The 14,905-nt window shown below is 33.4% G+C and overlaps 1 protein-coding gene across 10 annotated transcripts in view; it reads left to right on the plus strand.

Moving 5' to 3' along the window:
* Positions 1 to 14,905, plus strand: part of ITPRID1 (ITPR interacting domain containing 1) — a 138,324-nt gene that overhangs the window by 35,914 nt on the left and 87,505 nt on the right. For all 10 annotated transcript variants that reach the window (XM_034670055.1, XM_019799697.2, XM_019799698.2 and 7 more), the window contains one exon: positions 648 to 705. In XM_034670055.1, coding sequence (XP_034525946.1) covers positions 648 to 705 — 58 coding nt within the window. The remainder of the gene's footprint in view (positions 1 to 647; positions 706 to 14,905) is intronic.

Genomic DNA, 14,905 nt, shown 5'->3' on the forward strand with positions numbered 1-14,905 from the left:
TTACCTTCTTTAATTTTTATCCAGCTTCTATAGTAATCTATATTATTACTTGTAAAGAAATATTTATTATTTTGTTTTATTCATCATTATATTCTCAATAGAGTAGTATTAATTTCTGAAAAGAATTTTAAAAATAAATTCTGCTTTATCAATTTGGAAAACCAATTTACTTTGAGCTGTCTAAGCTCTGTATAGCAACTGAGTTGTGAATTTTCTGAATTGCTCTCCATAAATTTACCAAGTCATAAATAAATCCCTTAGAGAGATAAACTTATATGTGGAAAATAACTTGCTCTTTCCAAATATATTTAAAGCTCTTTAGGATAAAAAAAATCTTGAATAATAATAATATTATTATTTATGTTTCACTCAGATGCTACATCTTCCAGACAGGGTCTCTATTCCTCCCACCCAGAAGTGATTCCCCCATTTCTCCCTCTTGATCTCCTTTAGTTCTTTGAATCTTTATCCTGAGTGCCTTGTAAGTGCCACCTGCCTGCAGCAGACTGTAAGCTATTTGAGTTCAGAAGTCATGGTTAATCCTCTTAGCAGTAGCCAGGAGGCACTCATTAAATGTAGATTAAATAAATGAAGTGAATTTATTATGAAAACATTCCTAATGAGATTGATGTATTTTGGTGTCTCAGGTCCAGAGCTTTGAAGAAGAGACTGGTAATCCTCTTGACATGACATCAGGAAATACAGGTAAGATTTATCATGGTTTGCAAAGTCACCAATGGCCTTTCAGAAAGAGAACGTAAATAGCTAGTACTCAACTTTCTTAATATGTAGAGTTTAAATTATCTTCAGAAAATGGCATAGCTACTACTGCGGCTATTTACTACCACTAGTATTTCTATCTACCACTACTAAAAACCTACTAGCAATGGCAATGTACATGTAAATTTCAAATGACTTACTACAGGTATGTCCCATATCCCTGGGGCTGATGCAGCATGTGGTTTGTCTCAGATTAACTCTGTGTGGTTTGACCAGGAGAGTGGAAGGGATTCCACATAAGACTGGGACTGAGTGAATACTTTCTAACTCCTACTGACAACTGATTGATGTGACAAAAGTCATATCATTTTACTGGGCCTTAGGTAAATGGAGGTCATTTTTTAAGGTTTCTGCTAGCCCTTACATTCTAAATTAAGTGATGGTAGGACCCTCATATTAACCCTCCATGGAAACAAGTTACCTAGATGTTACTTTCCAAATAATCTGTCAGAATCCTGTTATAGAATCCTAGACAGCAGAGAAGGAGGACTTTCTCTACTCCTCATTCTTATGCTCCCATTCAGCCATCATTGTGATTCAGCATTTCCATGATCCTATAACAGAGCTAAAAGTAGACAGGGATTAGTGAAGCAAACTAAAGCAGATGAAGCTAGTGCATTTCCTGGAAGAAAATATGCAAATTTTTAATTTAATTTAATGTGGTGTCAAACACATCTTTTTCATTACAAAGTGTATGTATGGGCCTCATTTTGCTAAATGCTGTTTAGAAATTATGCATTAGTAATTATAGGGTCCTGTTGATTACATAAATTGTTATCCTGCTCTTCGAAGTAATTACCACATAACCTGCATTGAGGTTTATAAGACAAAAATAAGCATCTGTTTTCATCTAATTGAATGCCTCTCAATGAAGCTGGAGGTCCCTGTGCCTATAGGAACTGCCTTCCTTGACATTCAATTAAGAGGTCTGCTGATATCATGTAAGTCACCCCAATCATTGCCAAAAATGATTTGGGGAGTTAGGCAAAAGCACTAACCTACAATTAATTTCAAATTCACAGAGCAAAGTAAGATGGCTGAAGGTTAGCCTAATGGAGAAAATCTGAACTAAAGTAAAGCAAATATAATTTATTACTTTTAAAAACAGTGTCATTAACCCAAGAAAAAATAGGACTGAGAAAAAAAATAAGTAAAACTAGTTCTATTTCTATTAATGGGAGAAAGGGAAAAGGATTACTTTTATTTATATATGAATGAAGGAATGATTCATTATATATATAAACAGATTATATATATGAATGAATTTATGTATGTATATGTCTATGAATATAAATGAATGAATTTTGACTCAAAGTTGGAAATATGATTTCCTTCAAAAATGAAGGTTCCTGGACTATTTTGACCAATAGTCTGTGGCAGAAGCGATGCTGTGCTATGTCCAGTGTGTAGCCCTTAACCCACCTGGCTGCTTCCTGGCTCTTGACATACTTGCTCTTGGAACATTCCCTCTAGGAAACTAGCCCTCATGTTGTGAAAATCCCAAACCACATAAGCATGTCCACTCCAGTGGACAGCCTCGAATGAGCCTTCATGTGAGGCATCGTAGATGTCCAACCAGGTCAAACTTTCAGATGGCTCCAGCCCAGATGTCATCTAACTGCCACCACATGAGAGAATCTGGTCAACAACCACATGGCTGAGCTGAGTCAACCCACAGAAACACGATAGATAATCATCAACTGTGGTTCTGGGTCACAGGTATTTAAAGGTTTAGTAATGCAATGTGATAGTAAAAATGTGAAAAAAACTTACCCATTGTTGGTTGTGAGTTAAAATCATCATAATTACTTGAAGTACAATCTGTCAATGTCACATAATTTTTAATGTATGCAACTCTTCCAGTTCTGCACTTTGACCCATCAGTAGACTCCAGTGTATACACAAGGATTTTGACTGCAAAAATATATTTATAATTACAAACAGCTAGAGGCAGCCTACTTTCCCAAAAGTATAAATTAGCTTTAAATAATTATGGTACATTTTTACATTTAAATCTATTCAGACTTTTATTTTGAAAAATGAAGCAGATATTTGTGTGTTGATATGGAAAGGTCTCAAAGATACACAGTTGTTAAATGAGAAAAAAGTATGTGCGAAAGATTTTTTTTCTTTTTTAAAAAGATTTTTATTTATTTATTTGACAGAGAGAGAGACAGTGAGAGAGGGAACACAAGCAGGGGGCAGAGGGAGAGAGAGAAGCAGGCTTCCCACTGAGCAGGGAGCCTGATGCGGGGCTCAATCCCAGGACCATGGGATCATGACCTGAGCCGATGGCAGATGCTTAACGACTGAGCCACCCAGGCACCCTTGTGCAAAAAAGTTTATATAGACACCTCTTTTTATTAAAAAAGGTATCTATTTCTACTGAGGGGAGAAAATATGCACAGAATGCTTCTGGAAGTATATATAAGGAACTGCTGCTAACGGAAGTACCTTAACAGAAGGGAAACTAACATATTTTAAATTAATTGGCATCATTTAATTTTCTTTTGTTACCATGTGCATATGTTATTTTCATAACACTACTTAGCAAAAAATTCTGGTGATACTATAGGAAATTGACACAATAAAAATGGGAGATTTTGTTGTTATTAATTCTCTGCTCCCCATGACAGCCAGTCCAAAATTTTGGACCCTTTATATTTTTTTAATTTTTAAATAAATATTGTATGTATTTGAGGTATGAAACAGGATGATTTGATATACATATACATATTGAAATGACTACCATAATCAAGCTACTTAGCATATCATCTCTTCACACAGTTTCCATTTTGTGTGGGTAGTTAAGTGCACCTGAAATCTACTCTCTTAGCAAATTTTCAACATTTAATACAGTATTATTGACTATAGTCACCAGGGACCTTAGATCTCAAGACTTATACATCCTACATAATTGTAACTTTTTATCCTTTAACCAACTTGTCTTCCAAAAGTGGGAGATTTTCATATTCCTCTCAGTTTTTTACAGATCAAATATGACATAGTAACAGGTGATAGGTAATATATCAATATTACAATTGGTAACATGAGCATAATAGAAAAATATTGAAGTAAGTATTCTTTCTCAGGGTTGTTGGTATATTTTATTAAAAGAGCTAACAATTTGTAAGTGCAAAGATTATCTCATTGACTTCTTACATATGCACACATTATGTATAGGCCACCTTAACATGGATAAATGCTGTAATATTTGAATTCAAAAATAAAAATATAAATAACACTTCCTCTTCCCAACAAACAAAACAAAATACTAAATCCAGGACTTGGGGACTGAAGTCTCCATCCTACAAAAAGTGCAGAATTTGCTCATTTAAAACTATAAATTCAGACCATCTCAATAATACTAATGAATATTTCATATAAAATTGAAGAACTGGGACAGAAGCGGTAATCTGAGGCAAAGTCATAGCATTAATTGCTTTCATTATCAAACAAGTACAAACTAAATAAATTATCTGCCTCTAGAAGTCATCATAAAAACAGTAAAATAAACATCATTAGAAGTTAGAGGTTAATAAGCCAGAAATTAATCACATAGAAAGCAGAAAAAAATATTTGATAAGTAAAATCAAAGCACTAGTTATTTGTCTGAATAAAAACAAAGCTGTCAAACAATAGAAGAAAGAAAGGCATACAAACAAAATTAGATAATCAAAATAAAATTAGAGAAAAGACAGAACCACTGATATAGAAAAGAAGTTAAACCATATGCAAAACGCATGTTTAAATTATAAAGGAATACCAATACAGTGGTATAATTAAAACCAGGGATAATTAACATGGATGCTATTTTAGAAAAGGTATGTATTTATATTACCAAATTTTATATTGGTATTATGTTGCCAGTATTAATATATACATATATATTTTAAACCAAAAAATTAACAAAGTAACATAATAGAACGTTAAGTAAACTAATACTAGAGAGGGGGAAAACAAACAAAACTTGAGTTTACCAAAAACTATCTTCAAGATCAACAATGAAAAATGACAAAATAAAACCCAAATTGTTACATGAGTAGACTCTCAATTTTTCAAGAGATAATTGCTCTTCCGTATAAACCTTCCAGATAATATAAACATTTGTGAATCTTTCCAGTTGCTTTTAGATTAAAAAACAAACAAACAAACTCTGATTTCAAAGTTAACTGTGATGGCTCACAAAATTGATAAATTTTACTAATGAATACAGATGTAAACATTTTTCAATAAAGTAATGAGGATTTAAATGCAGTAAAACATTAAAAGTATACTAATCCTTGAAAACTAGCTTTCATTTGAAGATTTCAGTGTTTCAACAATGGAAAAACTAATTTATTAACTACAGTGATAAATTATTAAAGGAAATAAATGATATGATCAACTTGATAGTTTATGAAAAAGATGTGTATGCTTATAAAATATTTCACTGTTTACCAACAAGACTTTAGATAAATGAAATTTGAGATAGACAATTAAATGCAAAAAACACGCCCATATTATAAAAGGGCAAAAAGTGTAAATGTAGATGAATTTTATATAATTTTGGAATAGAAAACTATTTTTAAAGTGTGGCTTAAAATGCAATCGCTAATCAAATTAATCAAATTTCCACTACCTAACATTGAACACCTATGTATGAAAAATAATCATTAAAAATTAAAAAGTAAATGGCAAGCTGAGAGTGTATTTTCATCATAAACAATAAAGAATTAACAGAAACTCTTTGTAAGTAGAAATAGAAGGAAATTTTCTAAGTGTAAGTGGCATCTATCAAATCTTGATAGCAACTGTCAATCCCAACAACGAAACCCTCAAGGAAATCCTATTCAACCAGGAGCAAAACCTGTTGACACTACTTCTGTTCAGCATCAAACCAAAGGTCACAGCAGAATGGCAACACCATGAAGTAAGATGTATATAAACTTCAAAACTGTCCACATTTGCAGACAAAATAACTGTCTGCATAGAAATCCCAAGAGAATTAATAGGCATATTCATAGAATAATAAGGTTTAACAAGTTTGTTGAATGCAAGAGCAAAATGCAAAAATCAGTATTATTTTCAAGCACCACCAATAACCAAATTAGGATGACATTAAAATACAGCCATTTTGCAAAACCAAGTAAAGTGGAAGATTCACAGACCCTTTGACTCAGCCATTTCATTTGTAGCATATGCCCTAGAGAAATTCACACTCATATGCAGATGAATGAACATATAAAAACATGTTTTGCAATACAGAAATAGTGAAAAACTTAAAACAATCTAAAGGCAATCAAATCAATAAGGTTAATGATATCATAGTGTTGTCACGGAGTAGAATGTAATATGCTGCAATGATAATAAACAAACAAGTTAATTTGTCCACACGATAAAATATCACGAATATAAGGTGGGGGTAAATAAATAACAATTAGGTGCATACAATATATAAAATATATTTACCTTAGCAACACTTGGTGTGTATTACTAATGCATATACCAAGTAAAAGCACGGAAATAGAGAATGGAAATATAAACACCAAATTCAGGATCCTGGTTAACTCTGGGGAGGAGGGAGGCAATGGGATCAGGAAGCAATAAACCCAGGTAAATAAGACTACTTTATCTGTAATGTTAACCTTTAAAAAAAAAATCTGAGGTAACTATGGAAAAATGTTAAATTTTAATAGAACTGGTAGGTGACAACAAGAAATAGATACATGTTGTGTTATTTTCTATACCTTGTACATGTTTGAAATTTCCCAATACAAGAGAATTGAACAAAAAATAAAGATGTCAGTAGGAATTTTATTAAATAAGCTAATGCAAACAAAGGAGTTTTCAACCTCAGTAGTAACCTAAGAAATAAACACTAAATATACACTAAAATAGGCAAATGAGTTATTAAATTGATAGAGGTTTAAGAACTCATATCATCTAATGTTGGCAAGAATACGCATCGCTTTCTGGAAGGCAATATATAACAATATGTATTAGAAACTTTGCAACTGTGTGTATCTTCCTACCTGAGTATGTCCCCTCAGAAGTTTTCCAAAAGCAATTATAAAAGAGGTGTGAAAAATCAGAACTAGCTTCAATGTCCAATATAAAGGATTGTTTAAGTAAAACATGATACATTATATGGAATATCATGCAGTCATCAAAAATGAGAACTGGTGTTTCACGCAAGAGTGGTTTTTAAAAGTCAAAATAAAATGTGTTTTTACAGAAAAAGATCTCAATTTAACTTATATAAAATTACATATATAATCTATATAATACACATAAAAATTGCATATGAGAGGTGCCTGGGTGGCTCAGTCAGTTAAGCGTGTCTGCCTTTGGCTCAGGTCATGATCCTGGAGTCCTGGGATCCAGCCCCGAAACAGGCTCCATCCTCAGCGGGGAGAATGCTTCTCCCTCTCCCTCTGCCTGCCACTCCCGCCTGCTTGTGTTCTCTCTTTCTCTTGCTCACTCTCTGTCTCTCTCAAATAAATAAAATNAATTTTTAAATAAATATTGTATGTATTTGAGGTATGAAACAGGATGATTTGATATACATATACATATTGAAATGACTACCATAATCAAGCTACTTAGCATATCATCTCTTCACACAGTTTCCATTTTGTGTGGGTAGTTAAGTGCACCTGAAATCTACTCTCTTAGCAAATTTTCAACATTTAATACAGTATTATTGACTATAGTCACCAGGGACCTTAGATCTCAAGACTTATACATCCTACATAATTGTAACTTTTTATCCTTTAACCAACTTGTCTTCCAAAAGTGGGAGATTTTCATATTCCTCTCAGTTTTTTACAGATCAAATATGACATAGTAACAGGTGATAGGTAATATATCAATATTACAATTGGTAACATGAGCATAATAGAAAAATATTGAAGTAAGTATTCTTTCTCAGGGTTGTTGGTATATTTTATTAAAAGAGCTAACAATTTGTAAGTGCAAAGATTATCTCATTGACTTCTTACATATGCACACATTATGTATAGGCCACCTTAACATGGATAAATGCTGTAATATTTGAATTCAAAAATAAAAATATAAATAACACTTCCTCTTCCCAACAAACAAAACAAAATACTAAATCCAGGACTTGGGGACTGAAGTCTCCATCCTACAAAAAGTGCAAAATTTGCTCATTTAAAACTATAAATTCAGACCATCTCAATAATACTAATGAATATTTCATATAAAATTGAAGAACTGGGACAGAAGCGGTAATCTGAGGCAAAGTCATAGCATTAATTGCTTTCATTATCAAACAAGTACAAACTAAATAAATTATCTGCCTCTAGAAGTCATCATAAAAACAGTAAAATAAACATCATTAGAAGTTAGAGGTTAATAAGCCAGAAATTAATCACATAGAAAGCAGAAAAAAATATTTGATAAGTAAAATCAAAGCACTAGTTATTTGTCTGAATAAAAACAAAGCTGTCAAACAATAGAAGAAAGAAAGGCATACAAACAAAATTAGATAATCAAAATAAAATTAGAGAAAAGACAGAACCACTGATATAGAAAAGAAGTTAAACCATATGCAAAACGCATGTTTAAATTATAAAGGAATACCAATACAGTGGTATAATTAAAACCAGGGATAATTAACATGGATGCTATTTTAGAAAAGGTATGTATTTATATTACCAAATTTTATATTGGTATTATGTTGCCAGTATTAATATATACATATATATTTTAAACCAAAAAATTAACAAAGTAACATAATAGAACATTAAGTAAACTAATACCAGAGAGGGGGAAAACAAACAAAACTTGAGTTTACCAAAAACTATCTTCAAGATCAACAATGAAAAATGACAAAATAAAACCCAAATTGTTACATGAGTAGACTCTCAATTTTTCAAGAGATAATTGCTCTTCCGTATAAACCTTCCAGATAATATAAACATTTGTGAATCTTTCCAGTTGCTTTTAGATTAAAAAACAAACAAACAAACTCTGATTTCAAAGTTAACTGTGATGGCTCACAAAATTGATAAATTTTACTAATGAATACAGATGTAAACATTTTTCAATAAAGTAATGAGGATTTAAATGCAGTAAAACATTAAAAGTATACTAATCCTTGAAAACTAGCTTTCATTTGAAGATTTCAGTGTTTCAACAATGGAAAAACTAATTTATTAACTACAGTGATAAATTATTAAAGGAAATAAATGATATGATCAACTTGATAGTTTATGAAAAAGATGTGTATGCTTATAAAATATTTCACTGTTTACCAACAAGACTTTAGATAAATGAAATTTGAGATAGACAATTAAATGCAAAAAACACGCCCATATTATAAAAGGGCAAAAAGTGTAAATGTAGATGAATTTTATATAATTTTGGAATAGAAAACTATTTTTAAAGTGTGGCTTAAAATGCAATCGCTAATCAAATTAATCAAATTTCCACTACCTAACATTGAACACCTATGTATGAAAAATAATCATTAAAAATTAAAAAGTAAATGGCAAGCTGAGAGTGTATTTTCATCATAAACAATAAAGAATTAACAGAAACTCTTTGTAAGTAGAAATAGAAGGAAATTTTCTAAGTGTAAGTGGCATCTATCAAATCTTGATAGCAACTGTCAATCCCAACAACGAAACCCTCAAGGAAATCCTATTCAACCAGGAGCAAAACCTGTTGACACTACTTCTGTTCAGCATCAAACCAAAGGTCACAGCAGAATGGCAACACCATGAAGTAAGATGTATATAAACTTCAAAACTGTCCACATTTGCAGACAAAATAACTGTCTGCATAGAAATCCCAAGAGAATTAATAGGCATATTCATAGAATAATAAGGTTTAACAAGTTTGTTGAATGCAAGAGCAAAATGCAAAAATCAGTATTATTTTCAAGCACCACCAATAACCAAATTAGGATGACATTAAAATACAGCCATTTTGCAAAGCAGTTTGGCAAAACCAAGTAAAGTGGAAGATTCACAGACCCTTTGACTCAGCCATTTCATTTGTAGCATATGCCCTAGAGAAATTCACACTCATATGCAGATGAATGAACATATAAAAACATGTTTTGCAATACAGAAATAGTGAAAAACTTAAAACAATCTAAAGGCAATCAAATCAATAAGGTTAATGATATCATAGTGTTGTCACGGAGTAGAATGTAATATGCTGCAATGATAATAAACAAACAAGTTAATTTGTCCACACGATAAAATATCACGAATATAAGGTGGGGGTAAATAAATAACAATTAGGTGCATACAATATATAAAATATATTTACCTTAGCAACACTTGGTGTGTATTACTAATGCATATACCAAGTAAAAGCACGGAAATAGAGAATGGAAATATAAACACCAAATTCAGGATCCTGGTTAACTCTGGGGAGGAGGGAGGCAATGGGATCAGGAAGCAATAAACCCAGGTAAATAAGACTACTTTATCTGTAATGTTAACCTTTAAAAAAAAAATCTGAGGTAACTATGGAAAAATGTTAAATTTTAATAGAACTGGTAGGTGACAACAAGAAATAGATACATGTTGTGTTATTTTCTATACCTTGTACATGTTTGAAATTTCCCAATACAAGAGAATTGAACAAAAAATAAAGATGTCAGTAGGAATTTTATTAAATAAGCTAATGCAAACAAAGGAGTTTTCAACCTCAGTAGTAACCTAAGAAATAAACACTAAATATACACTAAAATAGGCAAATGAGTTATTAAATTGATAGAGGTTTAAGAACTCATATCATCTAATGTTGGCAAGAATACGCATCGCTTTCTGGAAGGCAATATATAACAATATGTATTAGAAACTTTGCAACTGTGTGTATCTTCCTACCTGAGTATGTCCCCTCAGAAGTTTTCCAAAAGCAATTATAAAAGAGGTGTGAAAAATCAGAACTAGCTTCAATGTCCAATATAAAGGATTGTTTAAGTAAAACATGATACATTATATGGAATATCATGCAGTCATCAAAAATGAGAACTGGTGTTTCACGCAACAGTGGTTTTTAAAAGTCAAAATAAAATGTGTTTTTACAGAAAAAGATCTCAATTTAACTTATATAAAATTACATATATAATCTATATAATACACATAAAAATTGCATATGAGAGGTGCCTGGGTGGCTCAGTCAGTTAAGCGTGTCTGCCTTTGGCTCAGGTCATGATCCTGGGGTCCTGGGATCCAGCCCCGAAACAGGCTCCATCCTCAGCGGGGAGAATGCTTCTCCCTCTCCCTCTGCCTGCCACTCCCGCCTGCTTGTGTTCTCTCTTTCTCTTGCTCACTCTCTGTCTCTCTCAAATAAATAAAATCTTTTTAAAAATTGCATATGAGTTAAACTACAGTTAATAGTTTGGTGACCATCTCATGATGATGGGTTTCAGGTAATTTTTTTTCTTTTTTTTAATATATTTTATATGGTACAAGTTAAATTTTTTAATAGAAGTTTCTAACTCTCAACTCNCAAAGGAGTTTTCAACCTCAGTAGTAACCTAAGAAATAAACACTAAATATACACTAAAATAGGCAAATGAGTTATTAAATTGATAGAGGTTTAAGAACTCATATCATCTAATGTTGGCAAGAATACGCATCGCTTTCTGGAAGGCAATATATAACAATATGTATTAGAAACTTTGCAACTGTGTGTATCTTCCTACCTGAGTATGTCCCCTCAGAAGTTTTCCAAAAGCAATTATAAAAGAGGTGTGAAAAATCAGAACTAGCTTCAATGTCCAATATAAAGGATTGTTTAAGTAAAACATGATACATTATATGGAATATCATGCAGTCATCAAAAATGAGAACTGGTGTTTCACGCAACAGTGGTTTTTAAAAGTCAAAATAAAATGTGTTTTTACAGAAAAAGATCTCAATTTAACTTATATAAAATTACATATATAATCTATATAATACACATAAAAATTGCATATGAGAGGTGCCTGGGTGGCTCAGTCAGTTAAGCGTGTCTGCCTTTGGCTCAGGTCATGATCCTGGGGTCCTGGGATCCAGCCCCGAAACAGGCTCCGTCCTCAGCGGGGAGAATGCTTCTCCCTCTCCCTCTGCCTGCCACTCCCGCCTGCTTGTGTTCTCTCTTTCTCTTGCTCACTCTCTGTCTCTCTCAAATAAATAAAATTTTTAAAAATTGCATATGAGTTAAACTACAGTTAATAGTTTGGTGACCATCTCATGATGATGGGTTTCAGGTAATTTTTTTTCTTTTTTTTAATATATTTTATATGGTACAAGTTAAATTTTTTAATAGAAGTTTCTAACTCTCAACTCTCCCACAAAAAAAACAAAAATAGGGAAAGTGCGAGTGTACATGGTATAGACAATAGCAGTCTAGATGATAAGTGACATCTGGTTTTTCCTTCTTGTGCCTCTCTGTATTTGCTAATTTGTCCACAACAGAATAAATATAATCATTCAACCAAGATAATGCTAAATGTTCATTTTTGCAAATTGAGTATATTTGGGGATTGAGTGAGAGCTAAATTATTAAGGTTTTGCTAGTAGGATTTTTGCTCCAAAGCAGATTTGGAAAAGGTAGCTGTGAAGGGGTACCTTTATATCCTGTCTCCTAGTTGGCTTTTTGTCTTCTTCCTCATAAGTTACCACTAACCTAGATTCTGTTTATTCTCTTTCAATTTCTCATTCTTTTTCTCTCCCTCTCTCTCTGTCATCTCTCTATTATTTCAAAGGGGCTGGTATATTAATTTAGAAGAACACCAAAAAAAAGCCCATTCTCTTTTCTTAAGCAGACAAATTACACAGTCCCTACCATTCTTCCTCCTTTCTCTTCTCTACCTTTAAGCTATTGCTAGCCTTGGTAAATAACACCTCTACAGGACTCATCTGGAAAAACAGTAACCATTTGCCTCTCTCCTTTACACTAAATAACGTTCTGCTTGAGNTACGCTCTGCTTGAGAATAGGAATCTTGTCTTATTTACCTGCCATCCCCATGCCTAGCACAGTGCCTGACCCATCAGGAAACCCCATGCATGACACCATCTAAGCTTCTCTTACCTTAGCCGTAAGAGTTTCCATTCGAATTCACCAGTGGTGATTTAATGTTGCAACAGTGCACTGTGGGCAGAGTGTAAGGATTATCTTAAAATACAGCACATGGTATTTTTAATGATTTTACTGGCATAGATTTCAGTATTTGTAAATTAAGACTGTATCCAATATTATATTCCTTTCAAATCTATGAATTGGTGCTTTCTTTTTGCATGTTGCATTTAGTCCTAAGTAATATAGACTTAATTTATTTTGGTTTTGCACACATTCCAGCAACATCTCTCAGAAAGCTTTTTTCCCTGAATGTACACGAACTCTGTTGCTTAATTCTATATTCCAATCAATTACAATTATTATTAGGAGGCAGTTCATTGTTAATTAACAATTTATATTTAATAGCCACATTTGCAGTGTCCTGAGCCGTTTCAATTATATTATTTAATGTAATCACCATACTGCTCTTTCCTCTTTAGAGATAAGACATCAACAAATTGAGCAACTTGCCTGAGTTTACACAGCTGGCAAAGGAAGGACCAAAATTCAGGTCAAGATCTTTTGAATTCAAATCTAGTTCTCCTTCCATACTGAATTCATTCATTCAATGGATATTTAATGAGCGCTTAAACATGTAAGAACCTGGTCTAGGTGCTGGGGATACAAATGAAGGCAAAACAGAACTTAGTCTCATGGAGCTTGTGAGTATCAGGAAAAACCAATTAATTATTGAATTACAATTGTAATAAGTGTCACGAAGGAAAAGCAAAAGATAAATCGAAAGCTGCCAACATCCGGGAAAGAGCCAAGAACAGATTTGAGTGCCTTGCTAAAGCATCCCTTTAAACACTTGGCAACATTTATCGAGCGCAAACTCCATGCCAGATGCCATTCCAAGCACTTTACATGTATTAATTCATTGAATCTTCCCTTGGAGGTGAACTCTTATCATTACTATTCCCATTGCACAGATGAGATCACTGAGGTGGAGAGGTGGTATAACTGCCCACAGCCACACACCCCAGAGCCCCTGACTGCCCTGTGTTTCTGGCTGGCTTCTGAACTGACTTTGAGAGAATGCACCTGGTCATAAGCTCTTAGCAGTTGCCTCACCTCCCAGGGCAGAAAAGCTATGACAGCAACAAAATTGCTCAAAGATGTAGATCACGAGACTCAGAAGATACTGATTTCTGCCGTAATTTACACATGAATCCTCTTTCCCATCTACAGTCTCATACTTGGATTATCACCACTGGCCTCCCTGATGATGTGGGTTGCTAAATTGGAGGTAAAAAAATGAACTCCGCTGGCACTGAGAAGAGGGGCTAGAGTGCCCACCTCTTTTGTTGTTTGCTTGGTTTGGGTGATGTGACTTGTTTTCAGAGAATTAGCACACAGGGGAGAGGGCTAGCCAAAATAAAGGGAACGGACTGATCACCGGTGACTGCCTGTTCACAAAACAGATTAGGACCAGGACACTAGGGGAGCCCAAGCCTCAGTGGCCCTGTCCCTTGGCTCAGTCGCCTGGCCTCCATTTGAGTCCAATTGCTTAATTTTCTACATGCCCCAGGAAAGGCAATTCCCATGCTGCTCTGTGTCTTCTTTATATTTCTCCATAATGCCGTCTCTGGCTGTTTAACTGCAGCAGGCTTTATGATAAGGGTTGTTGTTTGTTTTTTCTTCCTTGGCAGTAGGCAAAGACTTAATTTTAAAAGACACACTCAAACTCAAACAGCGCTGAACAACTTACACAGAAAGCCGGGTGTTTTCCAGGCTTGTTTTTGAAATATTACAATTTTTTTATTAGGCAATTTTATCATTGTTATAAATAAGTAATTGTACTGGGGAGAAGGGATAATCCTTATTTAATTAAATTCATCTATACTCCCAGGTTGGCAGCAACAAGACATATGCGAGACTAATACCCACAGCCTGCCTCTTTGCATGTGCAATTAAAAATTCACTCTACAGTAGCACTGGCAGTTTAGTGTTGCTTTTGGCATTTACAAATTCTTTTATTTTGTGACTTTTTTTTTTTACCATACACATATGCTGGAGCAGATGTTGCTTATTTGTTGTTTATTCAAATCTGTA

The sequence above is a fragment of the Ailuropoda melanoleuca genome, chromosome 1 (genome assembly GCF_002007445.2).
Source record: "Ailuropoda melanoleuca isolate Jingjing chromosome 1, ASM200744v2, whole genome shotgun sequence".
Lineage (NCBI taxonomy): Eukaryota > Metazoa > Chordata > Mammalia > Carnivora > Ursidae > Ailuropoda > Ailuropoda melanoleuca.